General features: G+C 41.4%; 1 protein-coding gene across 11 annotated transcripts; it reads right to left on the bottom strand.

The window, feature by feature from the left end:
• Window positions 1-13,509: 13,509 nt before the first annotated feature.
• Window positions 13,510-18,048, bottom strand: ARMCX2 (armadillo repeat containing X-linked 2). Of its 11 annotated transcripts, none has more exons than XM_081125325.1 (6): window positions 17,860-18,048; window positions 17,522-17,604; window positions 17,172-17,263; window positions 16,579-16,642; window positions 16,190-16,266; window positions 13,510-15,828 (listed from the first exon to the last, which is right to left on the bottom strand). In XM_081125325.1, exon 6 carries the CDS (start codon window positions 15,698-15,700, stop codon window positions 13,919-13,921), a length of 1,782 nt encoding a protein of 593 aa, XP_080981451.1. In that variant the 5' UTR covers window positions 15,701-15,828; window positions 16,190-16,266; window positions 16,579-16,642; window positions 17,172-17,263; window positions 17,522-17,604; window positions 17,860-18,048; the 3' UTR covers window positions 13,510-13,918. The 11 variants fall into 11 exon arrangements, with proteins under 11 accessions (XP_080981451.1, XP_080981453.1, XP_080981447.1 ...); XM_081125327.1 differs by having other exon boundaries at window positions 17,204-17,263; XM_081125321.1 differs by having other exon boundaries at window positions 17,534-17,604.
• Between the last annotated feature and the right edge of the window lie 1,194 nt (window positions 18,049-19,242).

Genomic DNA, 19,242 nt, shown 5'->3' with positions numbered 1-19,242 from the left:
CCCTGACCGGGAATCAAACCCCAATCGCCTGGATCCCAGGTCTATGCTCAACCGCTGAGCCACGCCCAGCCAGGCGTTATTAGTATTTTTATAGTTATCTTTTATGTACAGTCTTTAACAGGTCTTGGTCTTAGGTTTGCTAGCTTTATAAAATTCATTACTAGACTTTCAATTTGTTCTCTCTTTTCTAGTAGAATTTAAATAACATTGGTATTATCTCTTCCTTAAAGGTTAGATAATACTGAACTGCAAAACCATTTGATCCTGTTTTATTTTCATTGTTGTTTTTTTAAATGTATCTTTATTGATTTCAGAGAGGGGAAGGGAGAGATAGAAACATCAATGATGAGAGAATCATTGATCGGCTGCCTCCTGCATACCCCACACCGGGGATGAAGCCTGCAACCTGGGCATATGCCCTGACTGGGACTTGAACCACGATCTCCTGGAGCATAGGTCGATGCTCAACCACTGAACCATGCTGACTGGGCTTCATTCTTTTTTCATTTTTAGAGTACATTTATTAAAACTGGGGACAGTGAGACAAAGGAAAGAGGATAGAAGAAGTAACAGGTGAGAGCCTGGGTGGTGCTGCTTTGACCCTCTAGAAACATTTTAGGAGGGAAGTGAGCCACTTGGGTCTGTGCAGGCTCACTGAGAAGTGAGTCACAGTAACAGAAGTGGGCCAAGGTGAGGCTGCTTTTAGCTCACTGAAAAGTAAAAGAAAAGGGGGCCTTGTAGACAGGTTCAGGGGGTTAGCCCAGGCCAAACTGCTGAACTGCCACTGCCGCTACTCCCTTGGTTGCAAGTCTCACGGGGAGCCTTAGAGTTTAGGAGAAAGAGAGCAAAAGTACAGGCTGGAGAAAAGGAGGAGCACAGGTGTGCTACAAGGAGAGCAAGTCCTAGTTCCTTTTTTAGTGGTAGATCTATAATCACATTTTCAATCTTATCTCTACTAACTTGTCCAGTTAAATTTTATATTTCTTGAGGTAATGTTGGTAACTTCTATTCCATTAGAAAATCATTAATCACTTTTAGATTTTAAAATTTGATGTTATAGATTTATATGTAAATTGTCATTTTAATCACATCTATTTATGTAGTTCAACCCTTTATTATTCATAATTTGTATACTTTTGCTTTCCCTGTGTTTTTACTTAGTTGTACTCATGAAGAGTCTGTTTATTTTATCGAACTATTCAAAGAACCAGCTTTTTATTTATTACTTCTGCAATTGTTTTTCTTGGTCACTGTTTTTTAACTTTAACTTTACTAATTTCTTCTATCTTTGAATTTGTTCCATTACACTTTTCTAATTCTTCAAAAAAAATTCTATTTCCTTTATTTATGGTCTTCTTGAATAATAATGGTAATTAAGACCATTTATTTTTCTCTGAGTACTGCCTTAGCCATGTACCATAGGCTGTGATATGATTTATCCTCCTTTGCTTTCCTTATAGCTTGTAACTTTATTTATTTATTTATTTATTTATTTATTTATTTATTTATTTATAATATATCTTTATTAATTTCAGAGAGAGGAAAGGAGAGGGAGAGAGAGAGATAGAAACATCAATGATGAGAGAGAGTCATTGATTGGCTGCCTCCTGCACGCTCCCAACTGGGGATCGAGCCGGCAACCTGGGCATGTGCCCTGACCGGGAATGGAACCCTGATCACATGAATCATAGGTCGACGCTCAACTGCTGAGCCACGCCCAGCCGGGCTATTTATTTATTTTTTAAAATATATCTTTATTGATTTCAGAGAGAGGAAGAGAGAGGGAGGGAGAGAGTGAGATAGGAACATCAGTGATGAGAAAGTCATTGATCAGCAGCTTGTAAATTTATTTTAAATTTTGTTGTTGATACAGACATGATTTTGGTGAATAGTGTTACGTTATCATGCAGTTACCTTTTATGATGATCTTTTATTACTTATTCCTAATTTTATTTTGTTAACATAAGAGGATGTGCCTATAAATTCCATCCTCTTTTGACTGTATTCCCTCTTTCATTTCATCTGAGTTTTTAAATATGAAAGCCGTGTTTTTCAATTCCAGAAATTATTTTTCCTGCTTTAATTGTATTCTTTTCCATGCTGTTATTACTTATTTTGCTAAAGATTATATCTGACTTTTTCAATAGTTCTATTTCAGTGGGGAATAATTTAAATTTTGAAGTGCACAAACAATAATATGAATAGTCATCTATGGAAATAATACAAAGGACTGGAAATTTGGAGAATATAAAACTTCAAGGAAGGTCTTCTGGGAGATATCCTTTATAGGCAGGACTGAGATTTGATTGAAATCAATATTGTGATTCTGTGCTATTCTTCACTATATCCGCATTTTCTTCACAGATTGTTTCTTAGACATACCTAGTGATGCTTACCTAAGTGATATACTTAAGATTTTTCAGAAAATATCTTTAGACTATTAACCATAATTCAATGCTCCAGCTACCATTGTTTTATTGTATTATATGTTGATTAGTTGTAGCTTACAAGAGCTGTGTTCAGAATTTAGTATATAGTAGAGAACAAGGTACAAGCAAATAAGCTGTGTAGAAATTGTGGCTTTGACATCTGATAGATATCATTTCCCAGTGGGTTCATCTTGCTTATCACTCCAAAGGAAGCCTTTGAATAGTCAAAAAGAACAAAATAATACAATAATTTACTAAGGAATGGGGTCACAGACACCAAAAATTTTTGAACATTTGATGTACTCTTTCACTGGAATCCTGGAAAGAGAATGCTACTTCCTTGAAGATGGTTTCTTATTTATTCTTAAAATACAGATTTAACATTGCACTGGAGATTATAAATATATACATTTTACATATATGCATATATAATAGAATATTATGTTTTAGATATAAGCATATGTCCTTGTTTTTCTCTCCCACGATATTTCTTTCTCATTTTCTCCATTCCTTTCTTCAGGAAAAGTCCATGGAAGGGCTCTGTGATTTCCCAAAGCTCAAACACATGAAAATATCACATTAGGTATAGTTGAAGCTCTACACTGAGATGTATCTGGTTATGATTAAGTGTGTTCAATAAGAGGATTTGTGTCTTGCTTCAGTTGTTGAATATTCTGTGCCACAATATCTTCAATTATTGCCTTTTCCGCATTCTTTCTAGGCTCTGTTTATGGAACTTCCTTCAGGCATATTCTGATACTTTCCATTCTTTCTGTCATGTTTTGTAACTTCTCATGCATATTTTGTACCACTTAACCTTTATGTGCTGCATTCTGAGAGTTTTTGGTGTTGTTTTTTTTTGTTTGTTTGTTTTCCAGCCCAGAAAGTAAAGGTTTGTTTAAGGAAATGGTGCCAAGCTGGGAGACAACAGTGAGCTAGTGTTCTAAGACCTGGCTCCCCAATGGCTCCTAGGGGATAAATTATATATAGGGAAAATCATTAATCATGGTGACTAAAGGAGTTGGGGTTGTGGACTCTACTGATTGGTTGGGGCCAGGGTAGCAAGTAGTTGATCATTGTACTGGGTCTTGATGTCAGCCATGGCGTCATTCTGCTTAGTTTCATGAGGGTACGGTAGGTAGGGTCATTCTGCTTTCATAGGCCTGGGGCTTAGACACAACTGAGGTCAAGGTGTTATCTTTGTTTGACTGAAACTCTGTTCCCTTGATCAACAGACTTGAGGCTTTTTCTTAAGACAGTTTGACATTGACCAGAACCTGATGTTCTAAGGGCTTAATGATTAAGGGAGTGGACATGCAGTATGTCATGGTGCTATTATATTGGACAAAGCTAGTTTGAATTAAGGAAAAAGTCATAGTAAATAAATGAAGTTCCTGTGTTGTTACAATGATTTTTTGAGATCTATCTTTGAATGTCATATCTCCTTGCTTTGATGTTTACCTCTGCTGGGCCATGCAACTTCCATCAGTTACAGATTAATTTTAGGTTAGTTTATGTCCTTTGGGTTCTCTAACATGTAAGAACTGTGAATTCAACCCCACATTTATGGATGGAACTAGCCTGGGTTCTGATTGCTCCACTCACCCCACATAAAAGCCACATTTTCTTGTCATATATCTTTGCTGTGAGAAAAGGTTTCCTAGTCATTGTTTTGTGTACTGGTTGTGCTTCTGTGGGTGTCTGAATTTAAACAGGAGCTCAGTACCAGTTTCCTATCTTCCACTGACTAGAGGCATTGCCTCCTGTTAAGAACAAGTGGAATAGGGAAACTGAGACAGATAGTTAAATGGCCAAGCAGTTTACAGCCATCTACTAAACCGCAAAATCCTATCTTCCCTAACCAAGGACACTTAGGAGTGAATGGTTTACACTTCTCCTCAACCAGAGGGTAAATAACAAATCACCCTACTCAGGGAGATAGCAGAAACCCAGTTAGTGCCCTTTGCCAACCACACCCAAGGACAGATAAAGTTAAGGGAATAAATCTCATTTTGGCACATTAGCATAAAGCTGATGAATAGTCTATTAAGATCCTCCCCTAAAAGCTCCCTTAAACTCCCAGCTTTTAAAAACCCTTAAAACCAAGGGTGTGCCCTCTCCCTCCCAGGAGCATGCCCATACCTTTTCTTTCCCCCTCTCCATTCCCCATAGGTGTGCATCTCCTAAATTCTAAGAGACCCCAGGAGACTTGCAACCAGGGGAACAATGAGCAGTGGCATATGGTTCTAGGCTAACCCCCTGAATCTGTCTCCAAAGTCCCCTTTACTTTGACTTCTCAGTGACCCAAAGCATCCCTGCCTAGGCTCTCTCCTCTTGCTTCTTCTGTCCCAAGCCATCCCTTGTTTCACTGTTCCCATCTTTAATAAAAGTACTCTCAAAATCACCTGGACTCACGCTGTGGAATCTTTCCTGCCGGAAGTCAAGAACCCCCACACTACCAGCCAGCCCAAGGCAGACCTGCTCCCAGCCCAGTCCTCTTTCTGGGAACACTGTCACCATGTGGAATTAAAACTCTGGTGCTTAGCCCTTAAATCCAATATCCATCTTTTTGTGTTTATCTCCTGCTCAAGGAATGTTGTTTATTCCTTCTATGTTTCTTGGGGATTTCTATTTTATGATTATGAGCTTGACTATATTACTATTTTAAAGGGTAAGGGTGTACATTCTATCATTTCTGTGAATTTCAAGTGGGAAGGGGAAAACTTTCCAAGTTAGTTCAGACTGTTATTGACTGGAAGTTCCTCAGATAGGTTTGTTAGATTGTGTAGGTGACTTGTGTCGTACTTCTCAAGAGACATCTAGGGGGATGGCTGCTTGTATTACTTCAAACTAGGTAATATAAGGTGTTACCAAGCTTTCTGTATCCCAGCATAGCAATGGCTAGGAAGCAGCAGAGAAAGTCTTGATTATTTGAGGATGACAGAGAAGCAAATAGGAGCCACCATGTCTGAAGGGGCCACAAGGAAGGAATGAGAGTGGTGAATTATGTAGAAAATGTTGCTAGAATAACATGGACTCCTTCCTTCCAACAACTCTAAGGCATTCTGTAAGCATCCTTGATCTTAGACACAACCATGGAGAAAACAGTAGATCTTAAACTGATACTGTTTCAGTCAGACCTATGGAATGAAAAGAAAAAATGGAAATTATGAGTATTGCTATAGAAAATAAAAGTTGGATGTCTTAGACACTTGAGTTTGTGGACTGAGATTATTCTAATTACACATAAATACATACACATACATGTTTGTATATGGATAGTAAAATAGTTGGAAGGATATACCACACTGTATTAGCCATGAGATTCTGTAGCAGAGAGATAAGACATTTGTACTGTTTTCTTTGCCTAGTTAACTATACTTTCAGTTATTTTAGCTCAAATTTTACTTCCTTAGGGAATTTTTACCTGTCCCCTACCTACCCCCTCAGTGTGTCTTGTTCTTCTGCTATCTACTCTTGTATACTTGTGTTCTGTTCCTTTTTGTACTGGCATTATAGTTATACATGCATTTGTGTATTTATTTGATTAATATATATCCCTCAGTAGTCTGTGAGCTTCATAAATGCAAAAACCTAGTTTGTTTTCTTATCATTGTAGTCTCAGTACCTTGCATAAGCACTCAATAAAGACTTATTAAATGAATAAATGAACACATTTCTGCATTGTTTGAATATTTTTACAATGACTGTATTAATTTCATCATTAAAAGACAATAACATTATCCTATTTAGAACAAATATGAACATAAACCTTCTGGGACAGTGATTCTTTTATATATATATATATATCTTTATTGATTTCAGAGAGGGAGACAGCGAGATAGAAAGGAGAGGGAGAGAGCGAGATAGAAACAATGATGAGAGTTCTTGATTGAGCCCACAACCCGGGCATGTGCCCTGATGGGGAATCAAACCCTGATCTCCTGGATCCCAGGTCGACTCTCAACCGCTGAGCCATGCCCGGCTGGGCAGGACAGTGATTCTTAATATATTTGAGGGTCACACTTCTCATTAAAAATGTGTTGGTAATTATAGCCTCTCTCTCCTGAAAAACCCACATACACCATCCCTTCACTCCCACACACAACCTTACATATACTTTCAGTTGTTTATGGACTTGACCAGAGAACACCTGATCTAGGTTAATCAGTATGGTCAGTGAGTGTGAGTCCTTAGATACTGGCTTAAGCCTGGCTGAGGGGCCACCAGGGAGGAGGTGGACTGGCAGGCAACAATTCAGCAGTCAGGCTAGTTTCTTCCTGAGTTCCCTGGAAAATGGGGATGAGACCCAGCAGACTGCACCCCTCAGACTAGATGGGAGGCAGCAGACACAGTCCAGGTGACACCATGAATAAAAACAGACAAGAAGCAGGTCTGGGGGACTCTCCCTCACAGCAAACATTCTCCAGGCTTCATGGATACCCTCAGCTTCAGGGGTCTAAGAGGGATCCCATTCTGGTTTCCACTGGTGGGAACAGTGCTCCCAATATTATAGGATATTAAGTTTCTACATTTAGTGAAGTTTTTATCTAAGACTTTCCACTTATATGTTTATCTGTTCCATATTACTTTTGTTACCATGATATGGCAGGTGCAACTAGTACTCACCAAATGATTTATGTATTTCTCTACTTTCCTAGCTTGCCTTGCATTTATATTGGGACCATATGACTAGATCTGAAGAAGGTACTATAAGGAAAAGTACAGTGATTCCTTGGTTTTCGAACATCTCCGTTGATGAACATTTCGGTTTACGAACACTGTAAACCCAGAAGTAAATGATTCGGTTTTCTCAAATACAACTTGGAAGTCGAACATGCCACACAGCTTCCACTGAGTGCAAGATCCTGAGGCCTAGCTGTCGGCTGTTGATCCCTCGGTTTTCGAACGTTTCAGAACTCGAACAGCCTTCTGGAACGGATTACTTTCGAAAACCGAGGTACCACTGTAATATAGATGACTTCTGAGACAAGGTAGTTTTAAAGGCCACATATTGTGATGGAGGAGCCACAAGATAGAAGAAGCCTGAATCACTGAGTAACTGCATGGAAGACTGAACAGCTGCCCAACACTCATTAAATTTCATGTAAACAAGAAATAAAACCTGTTTACTTCACTGAAATTTTTGGGTTTATTTGTTACTGCAGCATAGACTACTGTTACCCTGACTAATAAATATTGTTTTGTAAGATCGCTTGCTGTCTGGTAGAATTAGTCTCCTCTCTTTATCTTTATTTTTCAAAATTGACATAGCTCCCTTTGAATCTTAATACTTTCATATAAATGTTAAAATGTGCCAATCAAGCTTTGATAGATTTTTTTATTTTTTAAAAAATATATCTTTATTGATTTCAGAGAGAGGAAAGGAGAGGGAGAGAGAGAGACAGAAACACCAATGATGAGAGAGTCATTGATCAAGCCCACAACTGGGCTGAATAGTATTCCATAACATGGTTGTACAGGTTTTTGTTTTTGTTCATTCACTTACTTTTACCTTTAATAATGCTTTCTGTCTTAAAATCTATTTTATTTCATATTAATTTGGCTATGTGAACTTCCTTTTGGTCATTGCTTGCATGGTATATTTTTCTATCTTTTTAGTTTCATAGTATCTGCATACTTATTCTTTAGTATGTATGTAGCTGGATTTTAAAAATTTGACTATCTTTAAACTAGTAAGTTTAGCCCATTTTCACTTATTGTGATTACCAGTACACGTAAACTATGGGCATTCCATTTGTCTTGCTTTTTTGAGGCTCTACTTTTCTTATTTCTTACCTCCTTTTGGATTAAAATTTTTTCCTAGTGCATTTTTTCTTTAATGCCTTAAACAGTATACACTCTATTATTTTAGTGGTCATTCTTAAACTTTTATCATGCATATCTAACTTAAGTGTAAAGCTAATCAATATATAAATAATAGGTGAGAGCCTCAATTGCAATTAATTTGGATCAATATAAACTTATATTTATTGTCAGGCACATTAAAAGTCTATAATTCTTCTCTATTCTGATATCACCCTGAAGATGGTGATATCATCTTTGAAGATGCAATATCATCTTTGAAATAAGATGTTTTCATATTTCAAAATGAGTCTCAGTGAGAGCATATGGGGCAAATTGCTATTTATTTTTCTTATAAGTAGGACACAGTGGAAATTATTTCAAAAGGCCCAGAAAAGCTCAGGATTTCTGAGATCACATATTTCAGTTACCCATCTTCCCAGATTCACTAAGGAAATCTGGCAAAGTGGTGAATTAAACTGATATTACAATTAAGTAATAGAAAAGACCAATTTCTAAACTTATTCTTCAAGTTGTCTTAAAGACAGCTTTAAGTGGAAGAATATTCTTAAAGCAGGATTCCTTAATGACTCTATTTTATCTTTTACATTGAATCATATATCCCATGATTTAGTCTAGCCATTGTTTCCACTAGAAGCTGCTCAGTGTCCTTAGAAAAAAACACATTTGATCCCATCTAATTCTTCTCCATGAAATCGTTCTATGAGAACAATTCCCTTGTCACCTAGAATCTATTGTAAGAGGGAAGGCTCTCAGTTAACTGTAAGCTATTAGTTTTCAATCCCAGATGGTGGAAGGAAATCTCATTTGCACCTTGCCCACCTCAACCCAAATATCTCATGTTTTCTTGAGACTATTGCTTACAACCCCATTTCTGGTCTTACTCTTAGTCTCTAGTCTTTTGCTTAAGTACAAAAGGGGAATTTAAGGAAGGTTATTGTGATATACCTTATTAGGGAATGTCAACTGATGGTTGTTGGTTACAATTCAACATCAATAGGAATCCTCAATTTGGGGTGCAGTGAAGAAGAAAACTTTATTTAGTGAAAACAACTCAATTTTGACACAGCATGGCTGTGAGAACAGATCAATAGTATTACAGCTCAATTATGAAGCAGGATGGCTGTGGAACAGCAGGGTTGTGAGGAGGCCCTGGCATCAGACAGCCCTGGGTTGAGGCCCATCTTGGGCTAGACAGCTCTTTTCTGCTCTGGTCTGTTCCACTTGTTCCAGTCCACTCTGCTCTGCTCTGGTCCAGTGAGCCATCTCTGTCTTTCATCTTCAGTGTTTCAGCTCCAGCCAGAGACACAGTTTTCTGTCTTCTGTGGAAAGAGAAAGTGCATCCCCCTGGAGGGGAGCTGAGTTATATGAACAGAAGTCCCTGTCTCTGGTCCTTGATTGGCTTGTTCTCATGCAAATAAAGACTCTAAATTTCCACAGTTTGATTGGCCCAAAAAGTGATGGCCTGATAGATCACAGTGGAACCACTCTCATTAGTCAGTGAAGATGCTAGTGGGGATATAGCTGAAAAGCTCCAAATGGATAGGGAAAGTCTTAGTCCTATTGGTTGAAATATAATTCCTGAAACTCCTTTATAAGGGTAAGCTCAGATGGCAGAAATACAGTGCAGGCAGGCAGTTTAGTACAGGCTTCTCTCTAAACTTTAGCATGGCTTGAGTGAGATAGACCAATGTGTAGAAATGACTGCTAGGTTTTCCTTTTTTGTTGTTTTTAACGTAAGCTCAGTTAGCCACCAGGAGTCTTTCTTAATAGGCATCTTCTTTCTCAGGGTCCACAAAATGGAAAAGTTGAATAACTTGGACAGATAAAGAGTGGAAACAAGTGCAGCTCCAGCGACTTCAAGAGCAGAAGTTTGTATCACTTCATCCTTGTATTTTATCACAAAATGACAGACCTGTGTTATCATTCCTTGCATTTAGCAGTTCATATTCTTTTTTTAAAAAAAGAACATGATCATTTCTGGATCCAATTGCTTACCCAGACCAATAAATTAAAGCAAGAAAGACAGGAATATTCACTGAAAACATGGTTGTGAGGACTGTCGCACTTCACTCATGCCCCGGTAAAAGGTAAAACCTATAGTACAGAATGCCTAAGAAGTGTTTCAACAGTCACATTTCAGGAATAATAGAACACTGTATAGCCAGTACTTAATTGCTGGTGCCTATTGTTATTATTTTATTAAGTTAAATCTTTCCAAAGAACTACCCTTTTAAATCTCACCACACCTGGACTATTACACTGATTTTTCACATATGATGCAATATAAGATGCAAAACACATACTTTAGGAAATGAAATATTTGCCTATTATGATTCTTAGCTCATTCACAAGGCCAGACTACATATCTCTGCATGGGCATTTGTTTCATCTGAAGGGAATGGAAGTTTCCAATGCTAGTCAGAGCAGAGGAAGCCAGTTAGATTACCCAAATAGGTAGGATCAAGCCAAGAGATGCTGATGCATCCATCTTCAACATATGAGCTCAGATGCTACCTTTACCTCACTCAGAATAAGACTTTACTCTTTCAGGATTGATATCTTTTCAGGTTCTCCCTCTTAAAGGTTCAAACAATCTTGGGGTCTAAAAGGTTCAAACAATCTTGGGGTCTAGACCGACGTAGAATCACCTTGTTACCACAGCAATGATATTCTTTATTAAATCACCATGTGTTCTATGTCATATGGGTTACAATAGTACAGTAAAACTGAGTAAGATCAACATTAGGCCCAAGAATGCTATATCATTTCTGTCCTAAAAGGATAAAAAGAAAAAAGCTTTCCCCTTCATTATTATCACCACTTATCTCTTCAGGAAAACCCTTAACTATTATAAGCTGTCAAGCCTACAGTTGTGCATGCAAATTTTCCAAAATTCTAATTTTGCTTGAAAGCTCAAATTTTATTGTTGGCGACAAATATTGTCAGTTGTTTTCCTTGAAGGCTCACTTCATTCATTTTCAAGAAAATGTCTGCCCAATACCCAAGTTAGAAAAGCCATAGTCTTTCTGCCAGTCATTCTTTCAAGTAAAAATAGTTTTCCACTCAAAAATCAGCTAATTCAAGGCACAACTCAAATGACTGTGCAAATATTTTTCTTTGAGACAGCCATTTTATTAAGCTATGCAGATTAGTGCTTTGCGCATACTTTCTATTTTACCACAAAGAATATTAAAGGGCCTTAGCCAGTTTTGTTCAGTGGTTAGAGCATCGGCCCACGGATTGAAGGGTCCCAGGTTCATTTCTGACCAAGGGCACATACCTCAGTTGCAGGCTCAATCCCCGGCCCCAGTTGGGGCTCGTGCAGGACGCAACCAATTGATGTGTCTCTCTCACATCGATATTTCTCTCACTCTCTCTCACTCTCTCTCTTCCACTCTCTCTGAAAAAGCAATGGAAAAAAATATCCTCAGGTGAGGATTAAAATATATATATATATTAAAGAAACATACACTCTGTTAAGGACATTTTAAAATGAAACTAGATTAAAAAAATTTTTTGAGTGTGTGACTATAAGGAAAGCAACCACTACTAGTACAGTTTGGGGACACTGCCTTGGTCTGTGCTAAAGCACCAGCAATTATACTTACCATTAGTGCAAATGTTAACCTAGTGAAAATAGCAACTAACATGTTAGTATTGTTTTGAAAATAATTTTGACCTTATAGTTTCAGGAACCTGCAGTGGTCTGTGGACTACACATTGAGAACCACTGATGTATATGATTCCAATGCTGTGTAAAAATACACAGAGATTACATAATAAATATCTGAAAGAATTTTCAACCACTTTCAATTGCAGAAGTGTTTGTTGACTGACTCTTACATTTGGTGAGCGAATGTCTTTTCATGCCAATATTATAGAAGTACAACAGTTTTTAATAGCTGCATAATAGTTTACTCTGTGGGCATACCACTTATTGTTTAGCCCATTCCCTAGTGTTAGACATTTAAGTTGCTTCTAATTTTTCTCCCATAGAAATAGTGCTCAAATGATCATCCTTATATATTTCTCTGTGTACAATTATTTGATTATTTCTTTAGGAAAAAAATCCTACAAGTGGAATGCTTTGTTGAAAGGCATGTACATCTTTAAAGCTTCTTATGAAGATTACCAAATGGTCTTCCAGGTAAGTTGTACCAATATATAACTCCAATCTGCCCCTTTTCTATGTGTCTGCCTCCCTAGAGTTCAAACCTCTAGCCCTGCTACAGCCAACCACACAGTTGAACACAAATGAGGATTTTGTAAGGAGTGGTAAGAAATCGGGCAGGATTTGGAAAATCTCTGAGACTTTTCCCACTTTCTTCTTTCATTGTTTCAGTGGGCCAGGGAGGAGAGGAAGGAAGATGAATGTGCTCTTAAGTTCCATAAAGTTCTCACCACTGCCCCTCTTCTAAAAGAAGGCAGCCGTACACCTCTAACCCTAAGGGGGAAAAACACTCTTTGCACCAAGAGTCATTCTATCTGTCACACTACTCTTTCTTTACATTACTAATGATAACTCACTCTGGCATTACTTGGTCACCAGAATTGCCCAAGAAAGAGTTTTCTCTATCAGGACCTGCACCAGATTATACAATCCTCCCTCTCTGTCAACCTACAGCCAAATAAGACAGCAGATCTTGGTACTTTTTTGGTAAGAGTCTCTTATAACCATCATTCCCTACCAGTTGCCATAGTCACCACCCTATTTCATTCTTCATCATCTCATGCTTGGTTTATCATAAGTTCCAAACAAATATTCTTGTTTCCAGCCTCCACATCTAACCCCAGCCCAGCTTCAATCTGTTTTGCACATTGCCAACAGATTTCTTTTTGTCAAAAATATCCAGTAACTCCCAGAATATAGAGGATATTTCAATATCTCAACTTGGGATCAGGATCTTTCCCAAATATTTCTCACCCTGCATTAACAACTTTCTCATTACTCCTCTTCCTACAGCTTCCATTCCAGTCAAGCTGGTTACCTTATCACAGGAACAGATTTTCCACCTCTGTGCCTTTAAGCCATTTTCCCTTCCTGGAATGGCCTTCTGTTTTCTCATGCTGTCCAGGGCCCAGCTTAAGTGTGTCCTTATTCCTTGAAGCTTTCTAAGCAACTTCTGCTTCATTTAGCCAGACAGCATATTTCACAATGGGCATATGCTTAGGTACTGTTAGCAATCCTTTTGTATTTACACACCTTATCTCTCCAGTTAGATTTTAAATTGAAGCACAAGAACAATTTTTTTGTTAGTCAAAACATACAACTTTATTGATGATACACAAATGAAGTCTTTGGTGGATAGGTTCAAGTCAAAACAAATGACAGAAATGTAGGCTATTAATGATGGACAAGTTCACTATCAATTCACATAGAGGAGCCAATAAAAATATTTCCATTCAAGCAGCACGATTAAAGTCACAAATGTGTTTTCAGTACAAGAGGACTATTTATTTGGTATTCATCAAATGGTTCAGCTTAAAGCTGGAGACTGTCACAGATAATATCACTCTGGATGATACATTATTCAAAACTGGCAGCTGAAAGGATCACTTTACTATATGAGCAAGTAGAGAAGTAGTAACTTTCAATTTTCATTGCTTCCAGACTGCACAACCAAGAAATCTCTTCAAGTCTTTTGAGAGCACATAGCCAGTCAGAATTTGTCAACTAGTTTTATAACTTTCACTTTCACCAAGAGGTCATGGTGATCTGCTAAGGCTCGAATTTTCTTAACACACACTCCAGATGTAGTGCATAAGTAAAAAAGGGAACCTTTATTGAATTCTCTGTAGTTGAATACTTCTGCTCTGAGATTGTCATAGATGATCTCAAATAGAGTAAGAGCATTAATAAGAATTTCTGATTCCACATAAGAATTATAGAGGGAACTAAATGATGACGGCACTTGGGTACTGAGCAGCTTTTTTAACATATCTGGATTTTCAGCAAAGTTCGAAAGTATTTTCAAAATCTCAACCTTGATTTTTCCACCTCCCTGAGATAACAAACGAAAAAAGTTTGCAATAGAATTGACAAGCAGGTGCTGGTAGTCATTAGTAATAGTCATGTTTGTTAAAAATTTTAGTCCAACTACCTGTACTGCTGAGTTCAGGTTTGAGGCCATGATATCATCCATCACTTTATTCATGTATACCTGAAGCCACCCCTGATTTTCATAATTCTCACTCAGGTTATTCATGGCCATTAAGGCTTTTTCCTTAATGTGGGGATCGGTTTTGTTGATCATGTTTGCAATAATTGGGAGACCTCCCAATTTGCGAATTGTGTCTTGGTTGCATGAATAATTGGCATTGTTGCTCAGAGTGAGCAAAGCTACCTGTTGGATGAAAGGATCATCCGATTTCTGAAGCAAAGCAAGTACCTTCCTGAGATCACGGACACCCAAAATCTCATCAATATCATAAGGAAAGGGACGCTTCTGCATGGGAATGGGTCTCCTCCCTCTCCCTCTCTGCTGGGTCTCAGGCTCAGAGTCTGACTCCGACTCTGTGTCAGTCCACCCAGATTCCCCTTCCTCAGAATCAGGAACCTCTGCCAAGAAAGCCTGTCCTCCATTAGCAGAGGCTGCAGCAGCTGCTGCAGCCCCATCCCCAGGGCGGAATCCCAGCCCCAGTTGGTCTACTTCAACCTTGCTGTTTTTCTTGCCCTTGCCCTTGCCTCCAGTCCGGGACCTGGTTCCACCCTTGGCTCCACCTTTGGGTACAGCTCCAGTTGCTGACCCAGCCTTAGGTATAGCCCCAGTATGAGCCCCAGGAGTTGCTTTCTTGGTGGCTGCCACTGTTTTCGGGGACCCCAAGGCCCCCGGAGCCTCTGCAGCCTCAGAAAGTACTGTCAGTACAGGAGCCTCTGCTGCTTCGGTAGGTGCTGCTGCCTCAGTAGGTGCTGGCGTCCCAGTAGGCACTGCTGGCACCCTAGGAGGTTCTGCTGTGCCAGGGGCATCTGTCATTTTGGGAGCCTCTGCCATTGTGGGGGCCTCTGCCTCCCTGTGAGGTGGTGCCATTGTAGAAGCCACTTCTGCCCCAACTACTGATTCAGTCTGAGGCCCAACCCTGGCCCCTTCTGCTTCCAGGGCCTGACTTCCAGCCCCATTCTGAACCTCAGCACTGGATGCAGCTGGGGCCACTACCGCAGCTGCAGCTGCATCCAGAGAAGAGGCTTCATCCTGGGCCTTGTTCTTTGCCCCAGTGCGGACTGGGGTTGGGGGACGGAATCCTGGCCCAAGGTCAATTGTGAACCCAGCCCTTAGTCCAGATCTAGCCCTGGCTCCAGTCCCGGCCAGAGCTCTGGTCTTGGGCTTGGCCAGTCTCTTCTTTGTCTGGTTTCTTCTCCTGGTGTATTTGTAGACACAGTACCAGGCACTTGCCCCGATCACTATCCCAGCAGCTACACAGCCAGCATCCCGAACTCGGCTCATGGTGCAGCTGGAGTGATTCTCTGATCCAGGCGTGGAGCTGGCTTGCTGTAGCAGGATGTGTGCACGTCAGGGCAAGGCACTTCAACTCAGGCTCACAAGTTCTGCAGAGGCTGCAAGTCAAGCAGGACCTGAGGTAAAGGACAGAAATGAGGCTTAGGGCTCTGGCTCACTTTGTGCTTAACCGGGCCTACTTAAAGGAGAGTTTGGGGGACATAATGCTTGGCAGGTTGGCTAGTACCCAGACACAGGTGTACAGGCCTGTGTTTGCTGATTCAAGACCCTGGCTGTCCAACGTTTTCTACATCTTCATTCCTAGCCTGCCTTGCCCAATGCCAAAATACAATTTCCCAGCACCTAAATGGGGAATGAGAGGCAGTACTGATGTCAAGAAAACTGGTGGAGAGCAGAAAACTCAGCAGAGATCCCTGACTGTGCTCTGATCCTCCCCCCCATGACCCCAAGGGTCTCCAGGTGGTGTCATTCACATACCAATTTGCTATGAGCAGGAGCAGTTTCCCCTTTTCCACCAGGCTTGTAGTTGTGCAGGGCCCAAAAGGCAGACAGATCTGTGGAGAGATCCCAGAGAGGGTTTTGGGGTCTTTGGTAGAAGGATTCTGCTTCCTTTCTTGATTTGAACTCCTGTGGGCCAAGTTTCTCTCTCACAGGCCTCTTCTTTCTACTGGTATCCCTTACTTCTGTAACCATTAATTAAGGCGGCATATGCCACACCCCTTTCCCTGCACAGAAAACGATAGGCCCAAGGCAAGGGTGTCTTGTAAAGGAGAAGATGGGGGAAAAGGAACCTCTGGTCACAGATCTGCCCTAGTTTCTGCCACACCCACACCAGGGGTTCCCACAGTTCTCACCCTCACACTAACCTCAAAGGATTCAGGGCTGTTTCTCCCTCCTCCCATTCAGTTAGAGCTTCATCTTAAGGACAGACTGCAGGGCAGAAATACAGACAGCCGACATTGGAGCCTGGTGGATGTAACAAACCCAGGACACGTCCCAACAATTGCCTTTCAACAGTCATATAGGAGAATGACAAATGGTTCCACCTCTCCATTCCCTCAATTCTTCTCACCTCAGCCCTCCCCTCCTCTCCCCTCCCCTTCCAATTCCCCACTCCAGCGCAAACTCCCCAGGCATTCAACCACTCCTTCCCTTTGCCCCGCCCCCCTGTCCGCCATTTCTCCAGGACACACAGCCACACCCCTTCTCCTGCACAGAAGCAGGAGGGGGGCGGGGCGAGGGTGCCGTGAGAGCGGCACGGACGCGGGACAGGGTATTACAGCCGAACAATCTTGTCCCCTTCCTGTGACCACTCGTCTTTCAGTTCCGAACCCCCCAGGCCTAGCATTAACCTGCAGAACCCCAGTGTCTGCCCTTTCGGTTTGAGGGTCGCGATTTTCCACTGTTTCTCCGCGCTGGGCTCCGCCTCCCACCCCCACCCCCACCCCCACCCAAATACCATGTTAACCGCCATTTCTCCCGCCAGGGTACCCGAACTCCTTTTCCAGGACTGCAAAAACGGAGGTGAAGGACTGTGTGGGCCGGAGGTGTCTGGAAAGCAGCCTGGGAGTTAGCACGGCGGTTTAATACCAGATTCTTTCAGGGTCCCCCTCCTGTGAAGCCCAGACCCTCCATCTCCCCTACAGAGGCTGGCACACCCATTTCCCAGCACCCCCAAAGGACAGAGAGCCGGCCGTGGGCGGTGCAGGGACAGTGGTGGAGTAGGGGAAGGTATCTGCAAAGTGAAGGTGGGAGTGAACCGGCCGGATTGTTTCCAAATAGCGTGCCCTCCTGTCACCCTTTCCCAACCTCTCGACTGGCCTTATTACGCTGCCACGTTTATTTCTCTTCCTTGCTCCTCTAAAAACAAGACGGGATGTGGAGTGCAGGGCCTGAGTGTCAAAAACAAAAACAAAACGCATTGGCTGGGAGAGGAAGTAACCTGATTCTCCGCAAGTATATCAGAGTCTTTATATTTCCCCCCTCCCCCTTTCCCCCACGGCCCACCAAAATGAAGTGTGACTGAACGCGGGGGTCTGGAAAGCCCGACAGGAGTGGGCAAGGCAGAGGTACCCCCGGCCTCAAACTCCCGCATCTCGTGACCACCCCTTTCAGGGGTGCCAGGTCATACCCACCCTCACACCCACCTGCCCGGATCTGGGGGAATTTTCTCCTCCTCCTCCTCCTCCTCCTCCTCCTCCTCCTTCTCCTCCTCCTCCTCCTTCTCCTCCTCCTCCTTCTTCTCCTCCTCCTCCTCGCCTGGGTTAAACGCACGGCAGTGCGCAGCGAAATAGAGTTGGTACCCAGAGGAGGACGGAGGACGGCGGTCAGGGCTTTAAGTACCTTTGCCCACGTCAGCTCCTGGTCACGTGAGGGCCGCATCACCAGTAAGCTTGTGTCTCCAGTTTCCACTCCCACCAAAAACAGGAGCCTCCTCCTTTACCCCCTCTCCCACCTCACCCTACCACATCAGTTCCTGTCACTCATTTTTTGTCTTTGTAGTTCCAGAGGCCAAAAGTAGCCCCCTTTCTGTGTGTTAGAATTTGCCTTTCTCTGGTTACTGGGGAGGGGGTTGTCTCTTCGTGGGCTATTGACAATTTTTACCTTTTTTGTTGTTGTTGGGGAATTGTCTCATCCTCTTCTGGAAAACTAGACACGCTCCCCTTGCTCCACCTCCAACCCCTCGTCACCTAGTGCTCATGATTTCCCTTGCAGTTGGACCCCTACTCCAGTATAAGTAAGGGTCAGAGTGTCAGAAAGGAGACAAGAGGTGGGAATGGGCGCTGTACTTCTGAAACACTTCTCGGTTTTGTTTTTAAAGCTATCATCACCCTTTATTATTATAGTAAGAAAATACAACAAGAGTTCAGTGTGGGAAGCAGACAAAAAAAGGTTGGGCATGTTTTATAAAAAAGATTTCACACTAACATTGGAAGGCACCATTAATTTTGGTTCATTTTTACCACATACAAAATGAATTCTATTGGCCATGTGGGAAGTAGTTTGCAAAACACACTAAGGTATTTTAATATCTAAAAATGGAAATTTTCTCAACAAGATAAGCATGTTTCCATATGATCTGTAAATTGGTCCATGGAGAGATGTTCACTTGTTTGATCTTATTTATTTTGGACAAATAATATCCTACTTTTTCTCCTTCTGGGACAGCTTTTAAGTTGGACAAATAAATGATCCTGTCTTGTTCTGTTAGAGAAGCACATTTATTTAATGTTCCCAAACCATTGCTGCCTGCTGTGTGAACCTCCTGTAATTCGATGGCTGTAACCATGACAGTTTTGAACACCTGTCCTTGGATTAGGTTCCAGTTTTGTCATTCAGCTATGGGCAAAAAGAAGAGCTGTCAGACCAAGGAAATGATGGATGTGAGGGATGCAGAGATGGTCAAATCCTCCTTGTCCTGTCAAGAGGGCAGGGGAAGGTGCTGCCTCTCTACCCACTCCCACCTGCCAGAGCCTCTCATCCCCTGCGGTCAAACACCTGACTCTGTTGCTCACTCCAGAGGTATACAT

This window comes from Miniopterus schreibersii, assembly GCF_964146895.1.
Source record: "Miniopterus schreibersii genome assembly, chromosome: X".
NCBI classification, from domain to species: domain Eukaryota; kingdom Metazoa; phylum Chordata; class Mammalia; order Chiroptera; family Miniopteridae; genus Miniopterus; species Miniopterus schreibersii.
This window is presented reverse-complemented; position numbering and strand designations above follow the sequence as displayed.

Coding starts and splice junctions, on each gene's coding strand:
- ARMCX2 (XM_081125325.1), bottom strand. CDS start 15,700: ATGAGCCGAGTTCGGGATGCTGGCTGTGTAGCTGCTGGGATAGTGATC.